General features: G+C 46.4%; 1 protein-coding gene and 1 long non-coding RNA gene across 4 annotated transcripts in view; one reads left to right on the top strand and one right to left on the bottom strand.

Moving 5' to 3' along the window:
* The window catches only part of LOC311623181, a 45860-nt gene extending 33660 nt beyond the window's left edge, over nucleotides 1–12200 (bottom strand). For both annotated transcript variants that reach the window (XR_014795111.1, XR_014795112.1), the window contains exons 1-3: nucleotides 12078–12200; nucleotides 11633–11760; nucleotides 10578–10661 (exon numbers count right to left, since the gene is read on the bottom strand). This is a non-coding gene — a long non-coding RNA (uncharacterized lncRNA). The remainder of the gene's footprint in view (nucleotides 1–10577; nucleotides 10662–11632; nucleotides 11761–12077) is intronic.
* Nucleotides 12181–22101, top strand: GNPDA1 (glucosamine-6-phosphate deaminase 1). 2 transcript variants are annotated; one of them, XM_084885017.1, is made up of 7 exons: nucleotides 12181–12315; nucleotides 13143–13272; nucleotides 14286–14387; nucleotides 15816–15998; nucleotides 17371–17555; nucleotides 19892–20066; nucleotides 20700–22101. In XM_084885017.1, the coding sequence occupies exons 2-7, from the start codon at nucleotides 13149–13151 to the stop codon at nucleotides 20798–20800; spliced, it is 870 nt and encodes a 289-aa protein (XP_084741143.1). In that variant the 5' UTR covers nucleotides 12181–12315; nucleotides 13143–13148; the 3' UTR covers nucleotides 20801–22101. The 2 variants fall into 2 exon arrangements, with proteins under 2 accessions (XP_084741143.1, XP_084741144.1); XM_084885018.1 differs by having other exon boundaries at nucleotides 12303–12631.
* The last annotated feature ends 3174 nt before the right edge of the window (nucleotides 22102–25275 follow it).

Consider the following 25275-nt stretch of genomic DNA (forward strand, 5'->3'; position numbering starts at 1 on the left):
CTTGTTTTTCTCTTCTGAAGTTTTAAATTTTCATGGGATCATGTCTATCAATTATTTCCTTTGTGTTGCTTAAGCTTTGATGTCATGATTCAATATTCTTTTCTACTTCCCTTTTTTAACCAGAGGATATCATTTATTATAAAACCACACATCTCCCCTTAAAAGCTCGAGTTTGCAATAACTTGAACATGACAGAATCAAGAACAGTTGTTCCCGCTGAAACCTTTGGCTCAGTTGATAGAATGTCAGTCTGCAGACTGAAAGGTCCTGGGTTCGATTCTGGTCAAGGGCATATACCTTGGTTGCAGGCATATCCCCAGTAGGGGGTGTGCAAGAGGCAGCTGATCGATGATTCTCTCTCATCAATGTTTCTAACTCTCTATCCCTCTCTCTTCCTCTCTGTAAAAAATCAATAAAATATATTTTTAAAAAAGAACAGTTGCTCCCAGAGTTTCTAAGGGTCACGTCTGCAAGTCAGGATTCCCGGGACTGGTGGGGGTTGGGTCAGGGAGTGAGGGTGGCACCAGGCAACTGGTGGGAAGAGCTGGCCGTGGGATTTCTAATGCACCTCCACCAGCTTACTCAGACTTTACACCTACAGATCCAGAGACTAAGCTCGGATGGAATGGAGCCGGAAGGCATCCTCGAGAGGGACTGGAATGAGACTGCTGACAGCTTTAATGGCAGGGACCTCTCCGAGCTCCTCCAAGTGGCACCAACGCTTATGGTTTTGAAAAACCCTCTGCCAGCCAGCAGCAAGCCATTCTTCCTTATATCAAGGATACAGAAGGTAGTTATGCTTTAGGAGATTACATGGGTGCCTCCAGCCATGCCTGCTTCGGGGTACCAACATGCATGCTGAGGTGCAGAAGCTGCAGACGGAAGTTCCCTGTATCATCATCGGAACGCTGAGCCGTGTTGGATATGCTTAACCGCAGATACCCGTCTCCCAAATACACCAAGATGTTTGTACTGGGTGAAGCTGACAAAATATTAAACCGTGGATTCAAGGACCAGATCTATGACATTCCGAAAGCTCAACAGCAACACTCAGGGGTGATGCTCCCCAAAGACTTCACCGTCTGCAACACACAGAGGGATGGGCCAGAGGAGTGAGACGTGAGTATGAGAGAGTTCCGCTCTGGCTCTAGCAGAGTGTTTACCTCTGATGCTGGCCAGAGGCATTGATGTGCAGCAGGTTTCTTTAGTCATCAACCATGACCTTCCCACCAACAGCAAAAACTATATCCACAGAATTGGTCAGCGGTGGACGTGTTGGCTGCAAGGTTTTGGCTGTAATTCGGTGACAGAAGAAGACAAGAGGACTCTGAGACATTGAGACCTTCTATAACACCTCCATTGAGGAGATGCTCCTCAGTGTTGCTGACCTCATCTGAGAGGGGCTGGCCTGCCTCCTCACTCCAGCCAGGGCTCAGTCGCTGGGGGACTGAGGAGGAGCAGGAGGGAGTAGGGAAGGGAGCCAAAGGGATGGACATCTTGTCATTTTATTTCTTTTGTCGTTTCTTTTGATTAAATGTCACTTTTTGGGGCAAAGAAGGAACAGTGAACATTTTAGATACCCTTTTCTTTGGGGTAGGCTCTTGCCCCTGACGCCACCTCTTCTCTTAAAATCACGAATCTACTTCCCTGACTTAGTAAAGCCCCAAATGCCACAGGCTCTCCCTGCTCCAGCCAACATCCTCCGAAAATTATCCCAGAGGCCATAATGTCAATCAACCTCACTTACCAGACCAGATCTGGAGGGAGGATCCCTGAGTTAGATGGCACAGGAGATGGTACCCAAGTGTGCGAGCAGCAGGGAGAAAAATAGTAGCTATTTTTACATTGCTTTGTATAGGATTTATTAATTCAGGAAACAAACTCAAAAGTCTGAATAAAATTACTTGGAAACTGAAAAGAAAAAAAAAAAAAAGATGAACAGCTGGCCCCATATCTATTCTACTTCAATTCAATCTGAATTTTCTTCTAATGCCTTTGCACACTCAAATATTAAACCTTATGGAATTTATGTTGGTGTACGATGTGAGGTAGGGATGTAAGTTTCTGTTGTTTTGTTATTTTTTGTACTCGAAGGAACCGCTGAGCTAAAGCCAGCCCTGTTTTGTTATTTTTTTTCCAAATGGTTAATCAGTTATCACAATAACTTAATGACTAATAGTCTTCTTCACTCCCCATAATGTTTTATAGAGGTGCAGAGTGGGAAAACGTAGGCTGGGTTGTTGTTTTAAAATATGTGTATAATCCATGACACTTCACTTTAAAAGGTGGGATCTAATTCCCCTCCCCTTGAGTGTTGACTGGACTTATTAAGTGAATACCCAAGAGTAAGTGGACTGATTAAATGATGGCATATCCATAAAATGGAACATTATTTAGCTTTGAAAAAACTATGCTGTCAATGAGTACTCACAGATATGGAAAGATGGTCATGGTAAGTTATTTAGAAAAAATTGCCGAAACTGGTTTGGCTCAGGGGATAGACCGTCGGCCTGTGGACTGAAAGGCCCCAGATTTGATTCCAGTCAAGGACATGTACTGTGGTTGCAGCCACATCTCCAGTGGGGGGTGTTCAGGAGGCACATCGATGCTTCTCTCTCATCGATGTTTCTAACTTTATCCCTCTCTCTTCCTCTCTGTAAAAAATCAATTAAATATATTTTTTTTTTTTAAAAAAAAAAGAAAGCCGAAACCGGCTTGGCTAAGAGCATTGGCCTACAGACTGAAAGGTCCCGGGTTGGATTCCGGTCAAGGGCATGTACTTGGTTGCGGGCACATCCCCAGTAGGGGGTGTGCAAGAGGCAGCTGATCTCTTCGATGTTTCTAACTCTCTCTATCCCTCTCTTCCTCTCTGTAAAAATTCAATAAAATGTATTTTTTTTAAAAAAGAAAGAAAAAATTTATTGTAGTATGTATTATACCATTAGACACTGATAAATGGATGGATGGATATACACATATATTAAACACTAACAGTAGCTGAGTTGAGGTTATGGGTATTTTTTTGTCTTCATTTTGTCTATGTGTATGTTCTACACACCAGCTAGGTGGGTGTCTGTTGCTTTGTAAAGAGAAAAAAATGGTAAGAATTATGGCTGGAATAAAAAAGACTACGATATGTGAGCATATGGAGCCACTGGAACCTCATCTACGGCAGAAAGGACGTAAATTGTTCCAACTGCTTCGGAAAACCTGGGGGGCAGTATTACCAAAGCAAAACATACTCTGCCCCACGGCCCAGGGTCATGGCATATGCCCAGTTCCTTTCCTGAGTGTATACCAATAGAAACGAGTGTGTATGTCCATACACCTGGTTCAAAGGTCGACACTCAACCACTGAGCAATGCCGGCTGGGCTCATGAGGCACTTTTTATTTTTATTTATTTATTTTTTAAAAATATATTTTACTGATTTTTTTTACAGAGAGCAAGGGAGAGAGATAGAGAGTTAGAACATCGATGAGAGAGAAACATTGATCAGCTGATGAGGCACTGTTTTAACCAGACTTCCTTCCTCCCCTTGAAGCATAGTAACTTCCATCTTGTATAAAAAACCGCTGTGTGAAATTCTCTGCTATTGTTAGATAATCCTTTGTCCTTTAAACTGTTGTTGTAAACTCTGTCAGTTTAAGACAGTCTCTTATTCTATAAAATGACTTTGTTTTTAGTTCAAATAATAGAAAAAGATAAACTTAACTGTTGGACCTTGCAAGCTAGCCACCCAATGTAATAGGTTAATATGGACTAATACTGATAATAACTCCCACATTCTTATACCACGTACTAACTCATTATGTATTCAAGGTTACAACTGTCTGCAAGAATAACTCACACAGAGCCCTTTGTAATATCTGCAAGCAAAGAAGCTTGAAAAGTATAAATATGGGAAACTTCCTGAATGTGAGGCTCAGAGATTTAGAAAAGACACCTCCCTCTGAGCACTAAACAACTCCTAATTAACTGGCTCATTAAAGCGTCTTGTATCTCATTCGATGATTTACAATACAACACCCTGACAGTGACTCCAGCCCTGCCCCTCACTCCTTCCCATCATATTAGAATAAGACTACAGCTCTTCACCAGGAAATGCCAAATGCAGGTCCCTGGGCACTATCTCCAGAGATATGGCCTCAGAAGGCCTGGGGTGGGGGCCAGGAATCTTTGTTTTGACCCAGCTGCCCAGGATGACAGTGATGCAATGGCTGGAGCCCACACTCTGATCCCTTCTGGCTACCCTCAGAGACTCCCTTGGGCTCTCCCCAAATTCCTCCCCAACCTCCTCCCTAAATTCCTGAGATTATGAAAAGAAAAGGGGGGGGGGGGGCGGAGAGAGACTTATTTACCCCATGACAACATGATTCTTCCTTTCCCAAATGCTAAGAGATGCTTCTATTTTTTTTAGGTGCTTGTCTTTGTGTGTTTGTTTGCCACACTAAGCATGTGGGAGAAGTTTGGCAGATGGTATTCAGGGAGGGATGGGGAACCTTTTAAAGTCACTGGGAAAATGAACATCCCTGAGCAATGAAGGTAAAGGAGAACTGGAAGCTAAAGTTACAGAGAGAATAGGATTTGGTTTACATACTTTTCAAGAACACTTCCTTTTATAACTGCAATAATAATGACTCATGAGACTCATGAGCTAGGCCCTGTCCTGAGTGCTTTCTTCCTTAATTCATTAAAATTATATTTACACATGAACAAGTACATAAATAAACAAGTACAAAAATATAATCGGAGGCCGCATCTACAGATGGCAGATCAGTCAAGAGGTGCAGCCTTGTGGTTTGGCACAGGAGCTGTAGACAGCCTCAAGTTCAGGTCTGGCTCTGTCATTCATCAACTGTGTGACCTGAGCAAGAAACATCCCTGGCCGGGCCTCAGTTTTCTCGTTTGTCAAATAAGGAGGCATGTAGCTCATGGAGCTGTTCTGTGGACTAAATGAGATGATACATACAGAGTTCTTAGCACAGTCCTACATATAGTAAAACTGCTAACGAGTGTTTTCAATGGTTGTTATTTTTACTGTCAGAGTAGAGTGTGAGTCCTTTGTCCTGAGTGGGGTGAGTTAGTTCTATAGCCACTTCTGACTTCACACGTCCCTACAAAGATCCAAAGAAATCAGGGGTGCGTTTGGGTTGGGGGCAGGCTGCTGCCAGGCCAGCATAATCACTGAGGTGTCATCCAGAGCTGAGAGCAACCTGCCTCCGCATTCATGCTGGTTGACTCTCTGGCACAGAAAGTATGTCCTAAAAACTGCAAAGATCTATCAAATAGGTATGAGGTAGCTTTAAGAATTAAGTGAGGTCATAGGCAAACAGTACCTGGCTTATGGCCAGTATTCAATCATTATTAGGCATCATTATTATCTATAATTTTATATTTGCTGTAGTGTCTCTAAAAATATGACTTTATCTATAATAATAAAAGTGTAATATGCTAATTAGACTGGTCAGCCAAACAACCTTCTGGGCTCCTTCCAGATGAAGCTATGGCAGCGGGGGATGAGGCAGAGGTGGTTAAGGGAGATCAGGCAGGCAGGCCAGTGGTTAGGAGCCAGCATTCCCAGATTTCGAGAGGGATGTCCAACTGTCAGTTTAGGTCTAATTCCGAGTTGCAGTATCGGGCCTAAACCGGCAGTCAGACATCCCGAGAGAAGTCCCGGATTGTGAGAGGGTACAGGCCAGGCTGAGGGAATGAATTTCATGCACTGGGCCTCTAGTTAATAATAATTAGCATTAATTGAGCACCACTCCAAGAGCCATCTCTTGGGTCTGGCTGTCCAATACTTTCACCTTTTCCTAATGACAGCAGTCTTCTTTCCTTTGAGGAACTTCAGCCCTCCATTTTACGACCTGGCAGTGCTGCCAATCACAGACTTCTAATCCAGCCCCTGACAGTCCCGTTAAAGCCTAATTAGGCAGAGGCTCCCCTGGCCAAGTTTGTAGTCTGGAGTCTGATCTTGACTTGATACAACGAAGTGAGGCATTCCAGAGGACTCATGGAAGGAAAGCAGCTCTTTTGTAAATTTTGGGTTCCAGCTCAAGAATTCTGAGTGGGGCCCTAACCGGTTTGGCTTGGTGGACAGAGGGTCGGCCTGCGGACTGAAAGGTCCCAGGTTCAATTCCCATCAAGGGCATATACCTTGGTTGCGGGCACATCCCCAGTAGGGAGTGGGCAGGAGGCAACTGATTGATGTTCCTTTCTCATCGATGTTTCTAACTCTCTATCCCGCTCCCTTCCTCTCTGTAAAAAAACAATAAATATATATATTTTTTTAAAATTCTGAGTGGGGGTCTCAGTGAAACAGCAATCACTTCTGGTCTGGCTGCTCTTTTGGAGTGGGGATTGAGAAAAACAGATTAACTACAGGTGGAGTGTCACCATGAGGTGAGGTCAGCTGAGCAGCTGGTTATCCCAGTGATAGATGAGAACAGCAAAGCAGGCCTTCGCTTCTGTCCTAGATCAGAAAGCAGTGGTCACCCAGCCAGGGGTCCTTGTGACACTTCACAGCTGCTGCACGGCTTTGGGAGAGCGTCAGTTACGTCCTTGTTCATATGTTTCCTGTGGCTTTGCAGCTGGTTTTAACTTCCCTCTCCTCCAAGCTGGCTTTTTCCTTTTGCAGTCCACGCTAACTTCTGCTTTTAGTCCCAGACTGGGTTGGGCTCTTTCAGCCCCCATGGTGACTCTGTACCGAGATACCCTTCTTCAAGACACTTGACTGTTATTTGCCAAAACGTTGTCATAATGAAATTTCCAACCTCCGAGGACCTTGGCCTAAAGGCTCCCCTCCCACCACCCCACCCTAGAGTTGTGCAGAGCCCAGTCTGTAATTACAGGCAGCACCTACCACACCTGCCCTGAGCTGGGGCAAAGGTCAGAGCAGGGACATCAAAGGCGCAGTCCCAGGGGAGCCAGAGCGGGAAGGCGAAAGGCAAGGTACTGAGGTGCCTCCTGGCCTCTTTGCCATGCCTCTGGAGGATCCATTGATGAGCCATTTTTTCCATTCTGAGAGCTATCCCAATCTTTTCCCAGTGGACCAAGCCACTCAATTCCTGCTGCTTGCCACCCCAGAACTCTAAGTGCCATAGCTCTTTCTGTAGGCCTTGTATTGACAGCTGGACAGGAGAGGAATATGACACAGGCCCGCCTGAATGTACTCACTAACTACTTGTGATTAAAGGGAGTGACTGGTCTCATGAAAAAAAGATTCTTCCCTTTGCAGAATAATTTGCTCCTTGGTCCTTTCTCAGCTCCTCATTCTGTAAACTCCATGATGGCTCACCTACCCCAGCGTTTGGCTCACAATAAGCCCTCAACAGACTCACTGAATGAATGAGTGAATGAATGAATGGTATGATCATCTCCATTTTCTACAGATAAGAAAACTGAGCCTCAATAACCTCGCACATGCTATCAAGAGAGTTTCAAAACCAGGTCATATGGTTTTGTATGTTCTCTCTACTACACCACAGCATGTTTCTTTCATGTGCCTTAGGAAGGAGCTCTCCTTTTCTCAAATAGGAGAAAGCCAAGGTATCAAAGAAAGATGTTAAAATATCAATTCCAATTTGGCGGATCCTCAAACGTTAAACACAGAATTACCATATGACCCAGCAATTCCACTCCTAAGTATATACCTATTCACATACCTATTCCCTTTGCAGAATAATTTGCTCCTTGGTCCTCATTTCCTTTCCCAGCTCCTCATTCTGTAAACTCCATGATAGCTCACCCTCATGCGTACATGCCTATTCACAGCAGCATTTTGGCAATAGCCAAAAGGGGAAACAGCCCAAATGTCCACCATTGAATGAATGATAAACACACTTTGGTATATGCTTGCAATGGAATGTTATTCAGCCATAAAAAGCAAAATAGTACTGATATATGTTACAATGTGAATAAACCTCAAAAACACTATACTAAGTGAAAGCAGCCAGACACAGAGGAATCCTATTGCATGATTCCATTTATATGAAACATCCAGAATAGGTAAGTCCAGAAGCAGACACAGATTTGGTTATCAGGGTGTTACAGAAAACCGAGAAGAACCAACCAATACTTAAGAGAGATGGCATTACATTTATTACATGCGGGTCCAGAGGAAAATGTCTCTCAAATTCTGGGCCTAACATGGAGGAATTTTTTCTATTTATATGTTTTTACCTTCTTTGTCTCACAAATGGGGTGTTTCCGGTCCCCTTTGCAAGTTCTTAAAGAGCCCCTATGTGCTGGGGCCTTGAGACCTCAACCAAAGGCTTGGCCTGGTGCCAGCACTGATAATTTCGCCTGGGGAAGGCTTAATGGCCTCTCTGACGTGGGAGTAGTCTTATTTTCCTTATTATTTAAGCAAGCAAACATTTACAGAAGCCCAATAGCAGGGTTAAAATTTCAAACAGCGGTTTTTATATAAGATGGATGCTTCCAGGGGTTGGAGGGAAGAGGAAGTGGAGAAACTGCCTCCTGGGTAGGGAGTTTTTTTAGGCAGTGATGAAAGTTTTGAATTAAGTAGATGGCGTTACATAGCATTGTGAGTGTGCAAAGGCCCCTGAATTTTAAGATGGTTATTTTTGTCATGAGAATTCCATCTCCATTTTAAATAACAAACTCCAGGAGTTATGTGGGCACTCAGAAACACCAAATGTCCTTGACACCTCGGCCAGGCCCAGGCACACAGAAGGTCTGTAGTGAATGCTTGATGCATTTCATTGGTTTTGAAGCTGTGCTAGAGGAGCTCTCTTCTGGAGAGAATATGATCAAACGCCTAGAAGCACAGACAGCTCGGGCCCAAACCCCAGATCAGCCACAGCCATGATCTTGGGTGAGTTCCAAACCTCTGTCTGCTAAGTTTTCTCATCAGTAAAACTGGAATAACGGTATCTATCTCAAAGCAATTGTTATGCATGCAAAGCACTTGAACAGCCCCTAGGACACAATACATAGCCAGTACTTGCTGCTATAATAATGGTGATTATCTGCTACAGTGGGTTCCACCGCTCTCAGCCCCTCTATTTCCAAAGGTTTTTGTCATACTATCTCTCTGCAGTACATTTTGTGTTGCAGAGATCTGTTTTGCCGGGAAAGAAGCGATTATATTCAAAGTGGACTGACTTGCAAATGAGGAGACCTCCAGCAAAGAAATTTGAAGGACACTCTGGAGGACCCTTCTTGGTTTTTATTTCTCTTAGCAGCAGAGCACCCCAAGGAACCAAACCGGATGTGGAATAACTTAGAGTGGTTCCTGTTCCCTTCCGCTGCTTGTGCAACGTAGTGCATTTCTTGTGAGTTCTGTTTCTCTGGTATTTGCTCTGAGGGATGGCACTGCTCCCCTCACAGCCCCAGGCTGTTTCCTGTGATCTGTGATGTGGGAAACATTCCGCACAGCTGGCCGGCGGGCCTCAGAGGTCCACCCTGGTGCAGAAGGGTCACCAGGCTCAGAAATCATCCTGCCCCCTGCCCCCCCACCCCCACCCCACACATACATATCAAGCTTGTACCCCTTTTCACTGCCCAGTTCACATGTTGGATTTTTATTTATTATTATTATTATTATTTGGTTAACCCTCACCTAAGGATATTTTTCCATTGATCTTTTAAAATATATATATCTTTTTATTGATTTCAGAGAGGAAGTGGGAAAGAGAAATAGAGACATCAATGATGAGAGAGAGTCATTGATCTGCTGCCTCCTGCATGCCCCACACTGGGGATTAAGCCCGAAACCCATGTGCCCTTGAGCCCTTGACCGGAATCGAGCCCTGGACCCTTCAGTCCACCGGCTGATGCTTATCCACTAAGCCACACCGGTGAAAGCTCCATTGATCTTAGAGAGTAGGAGAGGGAAAGACAGAGAGAAGGCTTGCAATCAGGGAGCAGTGGGCAGCGGCAGCTCGTCCCGGGCTAACCCCCTGAACCTGTCCCCGAGGCCCCCTTCTCTCGGACTTCTTAGTGAGCCGAAGCAGCCCAGCCTCGGCTCATTTCCCTGCCTGGTCCCTCTAGTTGTTGTTTCTTCTATCCTAGGCCCTTCCTTGTTTCTCTGTCCCCAGCTTCAATAAATGTTCTCTAAACATCACCCGGACTTGTCATGTGAAATCTTTCCTGCATGAAGTCAAGAAGTCACACACTACCAGGCAGCCTAGGCAGACCCGCTCAGGGCAGGGTCCTTATTCCAGTAACAGTTCCACTGGGTGAATGAACTTGTGATTCTTCAAATTAGTCAGTCAATTTTAGATCTAACACAAGGGGATGGGAGGATGGTGTGGGTAATAGTTTAAATCCAGGCATGGAGTGTGAGGAGTGTGAAGGGGGCAGGAGGTCAGGGTGGTGGAGAGCATTTCAGGGTTAGAGAATGGGCTGTAAGGAGAGTAAGAGGAAATAAAGTTAATCGTGGCTAGCCATGAATGCCAAGCTCTGCTAACATTTCACTGACCTCAGGTGGCTGTTGTGATATACACAACAGCCACCTGAGGTCAGTTTTCTTTAATTCCCTCTAAACTCCAAGTTCCACCAGATAAGAAAATGAGAGCTGGCGGAGTTGAGTCATTTGCTTGAGTCACTCACCGAGAAGTGGAGATTGGCTAGACCAGCATTCTCTGGGCCAGGTCTGTTTTGTCCCCATGCTGACTGCACAGATTCCAGACTTCCCTACAGAAAGGAGCATGGCCTGTTACGTCACATGGAGTCACCCTTCCTGGAAAGACTGACGGCAGCTGCTGCATTCCAGCCCATGTTATCTGATGTGCTTCAAGACTAGAGCTGAACCTCACTGTGAACATCTGCAATCCTCATGCTGAGATGAGATTTCTGACTGAATTAAAAACGAGCTATTCCAAGGCCCTGGCCCGGTAGTGCAGTTGGTTAGAGCACCAGCCCTATATGCTAAAGTTCAATCCCTGGTGAGGGCATATATTAGTACAAGAATGTATGCCAGCAGAAACCGGTTTGGCTCAGTGGTAGAGCGTCGGTCTGCGGACTGAAAGGTCCCAGGTTTGATTCCGGTCAGGGGCATGTACGTTGGTTGTGGGCATATCCCCGGTAGGGGGTGTGCAAGAGGCAGCTGGTCCCTGTTTCTCTCTCATCAACGTTTCTAGCTCTCTCTCTCCCTTCCTCTCTGTAAAAAATCAACATATATATATATATATATATATATATATATATATATATATATATATATATATATATATATATATATAAAGAATGTATGCCAGGGCATGTATAAGAATCAACCAATGAATGCATAAATAAGTAAAACAACAAATTGATGTTTCTCTCCCTCCCAGCCTTCTTCCCTCTCTCTCTCTAAACACACACACACACACACACACACACACACACCCTAACCAGTTTGGCTCAGTGGCTAGAGCATCAGCCTGTGGACTGAAGGGTCTCAGGTTCGATTCTGGTCAAGGGCATGTACCTTGGTTGTGGGCATTCCCAGTAGGAGGCAGCTGATTGATGTTTCTAACTCTATCCTTCTCCCTTACTCTCTGTAAAAATTCAATAAAATATATTAAAAAATAAAGCGCGCACACACACACAACTTTAGGAACAGTGACGCCAAAGAACAATCCCTCCAACTGTAAGAGGCCCCACAGCCCTGTCTCTTCGGGTCTCACCAGGTTAAGCCGCCTCAGAGAAGCTGGTCTGCAGAGCAGCGGGGCCCAGGGGCTACGCAGAGCAGTCACAGGAACTGGAGAATGTGGCCACCTAGCTGGTTGTGGGTGGCACGGGTATATTCCCATTTCTGTAAAATATAATGTAAGTATATTCAAGGAAAAATAGTTTGGACTGGTGGGGAGTCCAGGGACCCACCTTTTTCTCTAATATGCGTACCCCCAAATGTATTCAAAATGTATACAAAAATGTATAGCTCAACTGATGTTTCTTTTTGTATTTAACCCATTGGAATTAATAATTACTCAAAGTGTGTATATATTTTGGGGGAAACACCCTGTAGTTATATCTAGGTAAGTCACACACACACACACACACACACACACACACACACACACACACACACAAAACAAAACAAAACACCCTGAAGGCAGAGCCAGGCCCAACCTCAGGAAAGGCTAAGGAAGGAGGATTCCACCCCCAACCTCTCCGGGCGGGAACAGCATTCCTGGGAGGAACACCTGGCCTCCAGGCCACCCCGCGCCGCCGCCTCCCCGCGCCCAGGCCGCCCGGGAAGAGGGGGTGCGGGGCCCCCGGGCCCGGAGTCCGCCCCGCGGAGCGCGCTGGGCTGCGGCGCCGCGTGATCGGCCACGTGACGCGCCGGGAGCTGCCGGCCGCGGGAGGGGTAAGTGGGGAGCGGGCCCCGGACCTCCGCGGGCCGGGCTGGGGCGGCCGGGCTCCCGCGGCTGTCCGGTCCTCCCGCACCCCGAGCCGGGACCCCGGCGACCGGCTCGCACTCCCTCCTCGGCGGGGCCGGAGGGCAGTGGGATCGCTTTGGGGCCGGGGCGGGGGACACTCCTGAACCCCCCGAGGGCCGGAGCGGCCACTTCCGCCTGGGCCTTCCCCCTCTGAGCGCAGTGCGGGGGAGCAGATGCCTCCTGGAACGATCGCCTCCCCGTGTGCTTTGGCGGACACTGGAGACCCACAGGCGGGGCCGGCGGGTGGGACAGAACACCTCTCTCCAGCAGAGCCCACCCCTCCCCCCCCGCTCCACCTGCCCTGCGACCCCAGAGGAGCCGTTGGGCCCCGCAGTTAATGAGGAGCCTGTGGGCGGAGAGTACCCAGGGGGGTGGGGGGGTGGGGGAATGGGTCGAGCTGCAAGACATTGAGTACTGTGGTTACATGCATTCTCTTATTGAGCATTCACCGTGGTGAAATTGGTACTTACGTTCCCGTTTTCACATAAAACAGGCTCAGAGAATTTGGGTCCTTAGGCCGAGGCCCTGGTAAAGGAAGTAATGAGATTAGAACTCAGCGGCGCCACCTGGTGGGTGATGGCGGCACTGGGCCCAGCTGTCAGTTCTGTGAACTGAAAGTGCCTTCCTCTTCCTGGCTCAGATACCCGGGGGACCAGGTGTTGCTGCGTGAGAGGAGCTTCTCCTCTAAGCCAAACTCCTGCATCCCTTTCTCCCGCCCCTTATAATTGAGTCCTTTCCTCACCCGCCGCTGCAGAACAAGATGAAGCTCATCATCCTGGATCACTATTCTCAGGCCAGTGAGTGGGCCGCCAAATACATCAGGAACCGCATCATCCAGTTCAACCCAGGACCAGACAAGTACTTCACCTTGGGGCTCCCCACCGGTGCGTTATGTGATGGAGTGGGGGCCATGGATTGCTCAGTGGGAGGAGAGTAGGTATTAGGGGATTTTAGGGAGCCAGGACTCTGAGGGACCAGTGCTGAGTGAACAACTCCCCTGCCTCCTGGACACACAAAATAGAGGACCCAGCTTCCTTTGTAGTGGTTGGGTTGCTGCCAGCTCCCGAAGACTCCTGGAGCAGGAAGAACTTGATTTTTGGCTACGTCCTAAGTCAGCCCTGTCAGCCATGGGTTCCTTCGCAGGATTAAGTCCCAGTGCCTTAAGGCATACGTTTTATGTAATGAGTGAATTTCTTTTCTGTGCATCTGGAGTACTACTATCTAGTCCCACCAACCAGTCCGTTTCTTTGGGAAAAATCAGAATGTTGCCTTTATAGGAAGATATTTTGATCCCAGCTTCTCCAAGCAAATATCCTGATTCTTTCAGAAGCGGTCCTCCTGCCTTTTTTTTTTTTTTTTTTTTTTTTTTATGTGTTTTATGACTCGTTTTAATAAGACTCAACCTGGGAGTTTGCTGCTCCTCAGGGAAGTCTTCTCTGAGCCCTCAGGCTGGCCTGTGCTTACCCCGGTCACAGCTGCAATTACTGCTTCTCGTCCCCACTCTGAGATAGCTCTCTCAGGGTGGCTGCTGTATCTCTCGCTTCTCTGCATCCCCTTCAGGAACCTCTGTGCCTCACACAGAGTAGTTGCTCAGAGAATGTCATGTTAGTAATTAAGTCTGACGTTCACTCAAGTACTAATCGCAGTCATTTCAATCATCAGCGTGTTGCACGCTGGGGATTTAGCAATGGACAAAACAGACACAGCTCTGCCCCTCTGGGGCTTACAGCCTAGTGGGGAAGGAAGCAGTAAACAAGCATGACATGCAACATTTGGAGAAGACTTCAGATATGACTTGTATGAAGCAGCCCTGACTCATTCCCAGGTGCCCACTAGGCTTCCAGGGGAGGAGGGGGTGGGGGCTGAAGGGCGTTCATGGCTGTGCCCTCTCTTGCAGGGAGCACCCCACTTGGCTGCTACAAGAAGCTAATTGAGTACTATAAGAATGGAGACCTGTCCTTCAAGTATGTGAAGACCTTCAACATGGACGAGTATGTGGGTGAGTCTCTCCCTTCCAGTCCTTATCTGATTCCAGGAGAGTCCGAACTGCCCCCCCTCGCAGGCTGGAGAGGAGCTCAGAGTGCCAGGAAACCACTGACATCTGGTGGTAGCCTCCATTACTGATACCTGTCTCTTCCAGGCCTTGGTTTACTCAGCTGTAAAATGAGGCCAATAAAACTGACCTCACAGGTTGTAAGCATTAAATGATATCACACATGTGGAAGCCTCTTATTTAGAGCCAGCACTTAGTAAATATTCTAGTATTTTCTCCTATGCCTCCTCCCCAACTCCATGCCCTTTCTTTTTAGAACAAATGATTGGAAATGGGACACGGCTGGGGGGGTCCCCGTCTCTGTCTGGACTTTCTCTCCAGTGTCCATCCTCTAGCTCTCCTTGCTGCCAGATTCACAGGAGGGGAGATGAGCCTGGTGTCTTTTCCACCACTGAATAGCTACACCACCATGGTCTCTGTCACCTTCCATGTCCGACCATCCCCCCTATAATTTTGTAATGGTTTCACTTTAAACACTTTAAAATTGTAGCAAAATACACATAACATAAAATGTACCATCTTACCATTTTTATGTGCTTTCAGTGGTGTTAAGCACAGTCTTATTATTGTACAACCAATCTCCACAACTCTTCATTTTGCAAAACTGAAATTATACCCATTAAACACCAGCTCCCCATTTCCCACTCCTGCAGCCCCTGGCAATCACCATTTTACTTCCTATGAATTGGACTACTCTAGGTACCTCATAGAACGAATCACCAATATTTTGACTTTTTATGACTGGCTTATTTCATTTAACATCGTGTTGTTGAGGTTCATCATGTTGTGGCATGTGTCAGAATTTCCTTCCTTTTTAAGGCTGTGAACATTCTTGATGTTTAACATTAAGCATTAAATATTCACTTTAAGCATGCTTTTTCTTCTTGACTGAAAAAAACCTTTTGGGAAGCCCTGACATAATTCTAACCACCTGGTATTCAAGTTGGGGTTCAGGCTGAGCCGGGTATAACGAGTTGAGTGGTGGGGTTTGGAGGCACAGGGTGAGGGGCGTGCATGCTTCCTTTCCTAGATAGGCCTTCTTTTACCCCAAGGTACCTAAGCCACCTCCAGAAACCAAGATTAACTCTGGCCTCCCAACTAAGCGTAATTCTCCTGTGAAAAGGAGATCAAAATGAGGAGATTCCTCAGGCCTCTGGGGTGTAGCTGAGCTACTTTGGCCCAATCCTGTGGTCATAGGTGGTGGTGGGCACAGTTAGGGACATCAGTTCAGCTTATCCTGAGGCGTGAGGGTCGGAAGGCTGGTGCCCAGGGTTCTGAGGCTGGCATTTCCTGGAGAGCATCTTCTTGGGGTCTGGGGATATCCTGGCCTCCTCCCGGGAGGAAGGCTCTGATTGAGTGGCCACGGCCCCACAGGTCTTCCTCGAGAGCACCCAGAGAGTTACCACTCCTTTATGTGGAACAACTTCTTCAAGCACATTGACATCCAACCGGCGAACACCCACATCCTGGATGGGAACGCGGCTGACCTGCAGGCCGAGTGTGACGCCTTTGAGGAGAAGATCCAGGCTGCAGGCGGGATTGAGCTGTTCGTTGGAGGTGAGCCGGACAGTGCGCAGGTGTCTAGGCCAGACCCAGGGTGGTTAGACACATGCTGCCTCGGACAGCTGCTTCTCTGAGCTGGTGGCTGCAGGAGCCACTCGTTACTCTGAGGACGCAGGGAAGGCAGAGCGGGACCCCTAGCTCCCTGCCCTGGTTCTGCTGCTCAGCAGCTGTGACATTGGATAGCTCCTCTTTCTGCACTTTAGTGCCTTGTCTGTAGATTGAGGGTTCGAATTTGGGCTCTGAGATTTTGTTTCCCAATCTTAAAGTTTTATAGCTCAGTCATGGGACTTATCTAAACAGGTAAAATCACATGTAGTCCCAGAAGACTCCTCTCTCAGCTCCTACACGCTGTAAATGGCCAAGTGAACTCCAGAGAAGTTTTGTGATTTGCCCAAGGTTAGCTGGCCAGAGTGGTGGAGACAAGGAAGGCACACCTAAGGTGTCCCTGTCTCAGATTTGTGCCTCTGTTCTTACCTTGGGCTGCCCTCTTACATTTCCATGTGTTGCCAGTTCTGGATTCACCCACAGGAGTGTGAAGTTGGACTGCCTTTCACTGCTTTGGATTTAACTTTATTCAAGACTAAAGGCCCAGTGCACAACATTCATGCACTTGGGGGAGAGGAGTTCTCAGCCCGGCCTGCACCCTCTCCCAGTCCAGGAGCCCTTGGGGGATGTCCAACTGACAGGTTAGGGGAGTGGGCCTAAGCCAGCTGTGGGACATCCTTAGCACTGCCTTGGAGGCGGGAGAGGCTCCTGCCACCGTGGCTTCATTCACCAGCCAGCCAGCCAGCCAGCCAGCTGTGAGCCCAGCTCAGGGCTTCTGGTTGAACAGTGCTCCCCCTGTGGGAGCGCACTGACCACCAGGAGGCAGCTCCTGCATTGAGTGTTTGCCCCTGGTGGTCAGTGCATGTCATAGTGACCGGTCATTCCGCTGTTTGGTTGACTTGCAATTAGCCTTTTATTATATAGGAAGGAGGATGGGGAGAAAGAAGCCAGGAGTGCTCGTATTCTGAGGTTGTATGAAGTTTCCAGGCCCTGTGTTTTATTCACTGTGACTACCCTGGTAGCAGGATCCCTATTAGCAGGAGAGAAAGAGAGGATGAACTTCTAGGGAGGAGGAATCTATTTGGAGTCCCCTTTACCTAGCTTTGGAGGATGGTAGCAAGTTAACAATGGCTGTGTGTGCCCTAGGAAGAAAAGGGTGGGAGGTGGAGAGGGAAAGATCACATGCTTAGTGTACCTGCCCAGGAGAAGAGAGACATGGTTTTCAAGTTTTGTAGACCCCAAGCGGGGAAGGAGAGGACTTGCAACTTGCAGTCTGAGGCCCCTGGCACTGATAGGGCTGCCTTGACTCTCTCCTGGGCAGGCATCGGCCCCGACGGACACATTGCCTTCAATGAGCCGGGCTCCAGTCTGGTATCCAGGACCCGGGTGAAGACGCTGGCCATGGACACCATCTTGGCCAATGCCAGGTTCTTTGATGGAGATCTCGCCAAAGTGCCCACCATGGCCCTGACAGTGGGTGTGGGCACTGTCATGGATGCCAAAGAGGTAAGGGTGCAAGGGGTCCACAGGCCTTCACTGGGGATTGGACTGGTCTTTTTTGTTAAAGAAATTGAACTCTACAGGTACTACCTAAATACATTTGTATTAAAAATGAAGACATTATGAGGATAAAATCACAACTGACCTTGTTGGTATTCCTCCTTCCTCTTTGGAGGGAACCATTATTCAGTGTGAGGACTGCCCAGGAGACCGCAGGCTCCCTGGCCTGGGCACATAACCCTTTCGAGCTGCTCAGGCAGGAGCCCAGCAGTGCTGGTGTCTGAGTGTGAGTCTGCACCTGCCCAGGTACCAAGAAGGACCTCTGCTTCCCTGCAGATGGGGCCACTGTTTGAAGGGAGCTCCTATAGCTCCAGGGTGTTGGTTGTTACTAGTGTAGCCCTGAGTGGGAAATAGAAGTGTCCTAAACTGGATTTAGTACTTTTTTTTCCTAGGAAGTTGGGTAACATTTGAATTTTTTGTGTGGCCCTGCTCTCACAGGCCTTTCCCTGTAGAAAAGGCACCGAGCTGTCCAGAGGCTCTTGTTCTTTCACTTTAAAAGGACACACTGCTTTAAGCAAACTTGTATGAAAATCCTTTTACTGAGCAAATCAGGAATTTGTTCCTTGCTGAAAGGATTATTTTAATGGCTAACTCCTGGAGATTGGGTTTACAAGTCCTGTGGATTCCAGCATTTATTGGGAATTACAATTTCTCTCCTATGCTTAGTGTGGTTATCATGTGGAGCCACATAGGAGGCATGAGTTGACATCAGTTCTAGGACAGAATTTGGGAGCTCCTGTGTTCTTGTTGACAGTTGTGGAACTCTGCCTCTACCTCCTTAGAATTTTGGGAGCATTTTTTCTTCCTGGGTTGTATTTAGTGGGAAGCAGCCAGACATTTTAACTTTAAGCTTCTTTGCCTAGGTCTGTAAACACACATCTAAGTCTCAAGTGAACGCTTGTGAAAGTGCAATGGCGCCAGGTTTCTTTTGGGCACTTCGCGTCGGCACCCGGGGTCACTCTGCTGTTCTTGGCCTTGTGGCTTGCAAACCGCCCTGTGTCAGTGAATGCTAATCTGAGAAAGAGCTGGGCTGGATATCAGGAAATTCTCTCTTCTAAAATTAGATCTGGAATCCTGGACAAAGAGCCATATTTTCTGTGCTCTCTTTTGTTTCCTCACCTTTTAAGGAATAGTAGCTCTGGCTGGTGTGGCTTAGTTGGTTGAGCATTATCCTCCGTACCAAAAGGTTGCTGGTTCTATTCCTGGTCAGGGTACATGCCCACGATTTGGGTTCAGTCCCCGGGAGGCAACTGATCAATGTTTCTCTCTCATATCCATATTTCTCTCTCTCCCTTCCTTTCTCTCTAAAATCAATAAAAATACATTTAAAAAGTAAAAAGAAAGGGAACAGTAAATCCTGTTCACAATTCCATGGTGCAAGTGAATTACAAAGGAAATCTATAGAGCTGAGTTTTTTGTTTTTTTTAAAATATATTTTATTGATTTTTTACAGAGAGGAAGGGAGAGAAATAGAGAGCTAGAAACATCGATGAGAGAGAAACATCGACCAGCTGCCTCCTGCACACCCCCCACCGGGGATGTGCCCGCAACCTACGTACATGCCCTTGGCCGGAATCGAACCCGGGACCTTTCAGTCCGCAGACCGACGCTCTACCACTGAGCCAAACCGGCTTCGACAAGAGCTGAGTTCTTTATGATCACTGTCCACTACTTGCTTTCTTGGTATTTCAACTGTTGAAAGGAGTCTTGGCCTTTGTTTCATTTAAACAAAAAGCATTACCCAAGTCACATTAGTCGGTCTAATACTCAGAACTGAAAGTGACTAGATTAAGTGGCAGCCTTGTTGGGATGACTCTCAGCACTGCTTCCAAGGCTCCCTGAGGGGCTGGGACTCACCTTTTTGTGATGTGAAAACTCACTCACCTAGGACCTCCTAGAGCCAGTGTCACAACTGTTGGGGTAAGAGTGGGCCTTGGTAGGGCACGTCTGTTCACAGGGCACTTGCAGCCACCATCAAAGGGGCCAGGAGGCACTATGGAGTGTCGAGAACAGGCACTTAGGGTCAGAAATGACCTGGGGCAAGTCACTTAACCCTGGCCCCAACCTTGGCCCATTTTCTTATAGGACAAGGAATAACGATGCTCCCTACTCAGGCAACTTGTGTGATAGCATAGGGAGAGCTGGAGCTGCAAGGTTAAGACTTACAATGAAATATAGAACGGTATTCCTTATAGCTGTTTGGGAGGGCCACAGTAGAGTTCAAGTGCCTGGACTTCGGTTCCGCTGCTCTTCCCGTCATGGGCTTGTTCTCTGATCCCCAGGTGATGATCCTCATCACAGGTGCTCACAAGGCGTTTGCTCTGTACAAGGCCATTGAGGAGGGAGTGAACCACATGTGGACCGTGTCTGCCTTCCAGCAGCATCCCCGCACCGTGTTTGTGTGCGACGAGGATGCCACCCTGGAGCTCAAAGTGAAGACCGTGAAGTATTTCAAAGGTGAGGGAGGGGCAGGCCTGGGAGTAGGTGGCCAAGTTCAGGATATGCCAGGAGTGGGGAGTGGACCTAGCTCTCATGCTCTGGACATTTTAACCAACTCTGATTTTAATAAACATCCAAAGCTGTCTCAGAATACACAGTCATCTCTCTCACACCTGAGGGTCCATCTCTGGAGACTGGCTTGCTCAGAGGAGGAGAGCATGAAAAGTTGTCCAGGGCTGTGTGATGATCTCTGGGGGCTTATGGAGCCTCAGGCTGTCTGTCTTCCCTGTAGAAAAGGCACCGAGCTGTCCCGAGGCTCTTGTTCTTTCACTTTAAAAGGACACACTGCTTTAAGCAAACTTGTATGAAAATCCTTTTACTGAGCAAATCAGGAATTTGTTCCTTGCTGAAAGGATTATTTTAATGGCTAACTCCTGGAGATTGGGTTTACAAGTCCTATGGATTCCAGCATTTATTGGGAATAACAGTTTCTCTCCTGTGCTTAGTGTGGTTATCATGTGGAGCCGCACAGGAAGCAGGAGTTGATATCAGTTCTAGGACAGAACTTGGGAGCTCTGTATTCTTGTTGACAGTTGTGGAACTCTGCCTCTACCTCCATTAACTACTTTGTTTTTTAATTTTTTTTTGTAGGTTTAATGCTTGTTCATAACAAGTTGGTGGACCCCTTGTACAGTATCAAAGAGAAAGAGACAGAGAAAAGCCAGTCTTCTAAGAAACCATACAGTGATTGACCTGTGCTAATCCTACTGCCAAGTACCTCACTGGGACAGGCAGGAATTTCTGGAAATTCTCTTAAGGACAGAATTGTTTTTTTTATCCAGTACAATTACTCTGGATAAATGGGTGAACTTAACTGTACTTGGCTCTGCAGTGTGGAGCCTATTTGCAGAGGTTAGCTATGAGAGAAATGACTTGTCTGTAACTTATCAATCAGAAAAAAAAATCACTCCATATTTTGATGTCTGCTCTACACAGATTAGGGGGTTTCGGCTTTGTGTTCTGCCTGACCCTGTTCACACGTACAACACACTCCTGTTGGGAATCTCTCTCACGTGCAGTTCTCGGCTGGGGAAACAGAGGCTTACTGTATTGGACAAACCCTCTTTGGAGGCTTCAAGCCCCTCTTGAGCAGACCTGCCCCTTATTTGAGAATCACTGCCCCAGGTGAAGGACAAACTCTCAGTGTCTAAGGTCAGCATAAGGAGGCAGCCCTCTGGCCGGTAACAAGTGCCATGGAAAGAAAACTGCCCCTTTCTGTCCTCGGTTTCTCTCTCTCAGTTGCCCTTTCCATGAACCCTGAGGACTCCTTGGGGGAGGACTCTAGAGGGAAGAGGAGGCTTTGCTGATGAGCTCGGAGCCTTGAGAGCTCAGCAGCCTCAAACTCCTCTCCCTCAGGGTCCCTTCCGCACCTGAGGAAGGCCAGAGGCATGAACCCTTTTCCCACCAGAGCCTGTGTTTTGCTCCAAGGCCTCCCCGTGGCACCCCTTTTACATCCTCATTAATAAGCAGGTCCATTGGGGCAACAGACGATGGCACAGTTTCAATGTGTTTAGCCAAGGTGCTAGGGGCTCGGCAAGCAGCTCAGTGATGAGTTTAGTCACAACGCGAGTGACCTGCTCTCCTGCTTCCTGAGGAGCTGAGTGCCAAGACTATACAAATGCCTCTAAGGTTGCCTTTCCCCACCTGAACTGCCCCTCACCTCTCGGGTTCACGTTGCGTGCTCTGATGTTTCTAGAACATCAGGAAATGGAACCCTTTTGTCCCTTTATCCTTTACCCCTGCTCACAAGGCAAATATTGCTCTGTCTTCCTTTTACCCTCTTAATCCTCCTCCCCCTACCTTTGTGCCTGTTTCAAGCTGCTGCCGCCTCTGTTTCTCATGAAGATCTTTCAGAGCCAGCTCAAGCCTCTAAGTGCTATTTGGTTCCAGCATTTTAGCTTTTCATGTGTGATTGTGCTGTCATTCTATGTTAAGCTGACAGATCAATAGGCTTTACAATGTGATATTTTCTATTAAATCCAATGTTTTCAAATTTGTCATTTATGGACTTCCATCCTCCCATCCCCCAAAGGTTAGATGATGATCTGGGCTCATATATATTTTGGGAATAGCTGGTGAACAAAGCTTTACACTCACTCTCACAGCCTCTCTGCAGGAAGTCACAATCAGCAACTGGACATCTTTTTCACTTACTGGCGGAAAAGAAAGTATGTCATAAAAGTGGGGTGAAAAGCCTGTGTGAAAAATGGTAGGAATTAAAAGTTGAGCAGTAAATTGTTCATGTTCTAACTGTACTTATGACCGAAACAAGAATATAACTGTTGAAAAGAATAAGGCAGATCTGTGACCAGGAGGGATATAAAAATAAAAGCTGCATGGCATGGAAAGTAGGTTTACTTTTTTGTTTTTAAAGTTAAAAATCAATATAATGGCATATCTGAGGTCAATATAATTGAAGTACAAGTATCAGTTATACTGGCATATAGTTTACATGCTGGGTGGAATTAATTTTTAAGAAGGTGTTATAGAAAAAATATATTAGAATTAAGTGAAAAAGGATTTAGTGATGACAGCCAAACTGGTGATGTATGTGTGAACCAGGACCTTAAAAAGATCTGTCTTGCCCGACAGGCATGGCTCAGTGGTTGAGCAGTGACCTCTGAACCAGGAGATCACAGTTCAATTCCCAGTCAGGGCACATGCCCAGATTACAGGTTAGAATCCCCATTGGGGAGTGTACAGGAGGCAGCAAATCAATGATTCCCTCATTATTAATGTTTCTCTCTCCCTCCCTGAAATCAATAAAAACAAAGGTCCTTTAAAAAAAATGAGGCAGTAGCCCCGCCAGGATGGCTCAGTGGTTGAGCATGGACCTATGAACCAAGATTTGGGTCAGGGAACATGCCCAGGTTGCAGGCAGCTGATCAATGTTTCTCATATGTGTTTCTATCTTTCCATCTCTCTTCTTTACCCTCTGTAAAATGAGTAACAACCTATTTAAATAAATAAAAAGTGAGGCAGTATTGAGAGGTAAAAGCAACATGTTGAATGGGCCTTCCAATGGCCAAGTTGTGACAGTTTGATTAATGAATATTTAATATAGCTAAGTAGAAGAAGTCGAGCCAAACCGGTTTGGCTCAGTGGACAGAGAGTCGGCCTGCAGATTGAAAGGTCCCAGGTTCGATTCTGGTCAAGGGCATGTACCTTGGTTGAGGGCACATCCCCAGTAGGGGGTGTGCAAGAGGCAGCTGATGATTCTTTCTCATCAATGTTTCTAACTCTCTATCCTTCTCTCTTCCTCTCTGTAAAAAATCAATAAAATATATTTAAGAAGAAGAAGAAAAAAAGTCGAGTATGAAACCCCAAGTCTGATACTCAAAAAGGAAAAAGATTAAATATACATAGAAAGCTATATTTCAGGAAGAGTGGATAGAATGTGTTTCAAATGGCAGCATGTTGACACAAATGTGTCACCTCTTCTATTAAATTTGTCGATTTACAAAGTAGAAATGGATATAAGAGCATGGCCCACTACTCCCCTCCAGAATGGCTTCCCCCCTTACTTCCTCAGATCTCTGCTCAAATGTCATTTATCAAAGAGAACCTTCCTTGGCCCTCCAACATAAATAGCAATCCCAGTTCCCTCTCCCCCACTGCTCTATTTCTCAGAACCTCTGCCACCTGGCATGATTCTGTTTCCCACTAAGTAGCTTCATGAAAGCAGACTCTAAATACTGCTCTGTCCTGTCCCTATCAGTGCCCTGATTTCTAGAAAACACCCATTATTTGTTGTAAGCCTGACAGTTACCCCCAAGAGTAGTTATCATATACAATAACCAGGGGAAATAACAGCATATTATTTGATAATGGATTAGCAAACTGGTCTATTGAAGATACAAATTTGATGCCTCTTTCCTGGGAATCAAACCCTTACTATGACGAGATGCATCAGTTTCCAAGGAGAAGTGACAGAATCCTGAGCATCCTCTGGCTCAGAGAAATACGGGAATCCTTGGAATTGTGCAAAACTAGACTGGGTGCTGAAAGCTGAAAATCATAAACCATTTGTTAAAAATGTCACCAAACCATTTTTCTGACTCAAAACCCTCAGTCTGGGATGCTAGCTGACATTTTTATTGAGCCCAAAGTTTAAGGAAGTGACTATTTGGTTACTCTTTCCAGAGGGTCCCACAATGTCACAATTTCTCCATCCTCCTTAGGAGCTGCAGTTATAACTTATACTCATTGTTATAAGTTATTTTCTTTAGTGGCTGCAGACAAGTACTACTATCAAGAATGCTACCGTCCTGTATAACAAATGGATGTCAACTGGTTCAAATACAGTTTTAAGTGGCCTTACAGTATTTGGTAATACTTCTGTTCTTGCCTTGCTGCTATTATTAGACTATAGGCCCGGTGCATGAAATTCATTCAGGGGGAGGGGGTTCCTTCAACCTGGCCTGCACCCTCTCACAGTCTGGGATCCCTCTCGCGGTCTGGGATCCCTTGCTCCTTACTGCCCGCCTGCTCCCTCCTCCTTACTGCTTGGCTAGCTACTCCTTAGCACTACCGCTACCGCCACTGTACTCACCAGTGGTGAGCCCAGCTTCTGGCTGAGCAGCACTCTCCCTGAGGGAGCACACTGACCATCAGGGGGCAGTTCCTGCATTGAGCGTCTGCCCCCTGATGGTCAGTGCACATAATAGCAAACCTCTGTTCAATCAATTTGCATATTAGGGTTTTATTATCTAGGAAGTCATTCTACTCATCAATGTGTATAGCGGACTATAATGAAACACAATGAGGAAAATTAAAATATCAGACATAAAATGCTACTAGTCTTAACCATTTACTGAATTTTTATAACATGGCAACTGCTGCCACCTGCTGGTGATGCTTATGGCAAAATTACTACTTAGTGGGATATCCAAAATTCCTGCCAAAATTTTTAAATTTCCTTCCAAAGCAGGTAGCCACATGAATGGCTTTATGATTGCCATATCTGATTAACTCTAATTCTTTTAACAATAACAAAAATGTAAGTATATTAATGTCTAATCTAAATAGAACCCTCTATAACTAAAAAATAACCTTGCTGCTAATGCTATAGGTCTGGGAATGTGGCTACCAAGTCTTTATCATTCTTCTCAACAGGAAGGGATGTGTATTTAAAGTATATTTATTTTAAGTTAAAAAACATTACTTA

Source organism: Pipistrellus hanaki (genome assembly GCF_964339955.1).
Source record: "Pipistrellus hanaki genome assembly, chromosome: 5".
NCBI lineage: Eukaryota > Metazoa > Chordata > Mammalia > Chiroptera > Vespertilionidae > Pipistrellus > Pipistrellus hanaki.

Bases quoted from the DNA above. Each gene is read 5' to 3' on its own strand.
- GNPDA1 (XM_084885017.1), top strand. From the start codon at position 13,149: ATGAAGCTCATCATCCTGGATCACTATTCTCAGGCCAGTGAGTGGGCC. The intron at 14,388-15,815 runs GTGAGTCTCTCC...ACGGCCCCACAG, and splicing joins CAACATGGACGAGTATGTGG to GTCTTCCTCGAGAGCACCCA. The intron at 17,556-19,891 runs GTAAGGGTGCAA...TCTGATCCCCAG, and splicing joins CTGTCATGGATGCCAAAGAG to GTGATGATCCTCATCACAGG.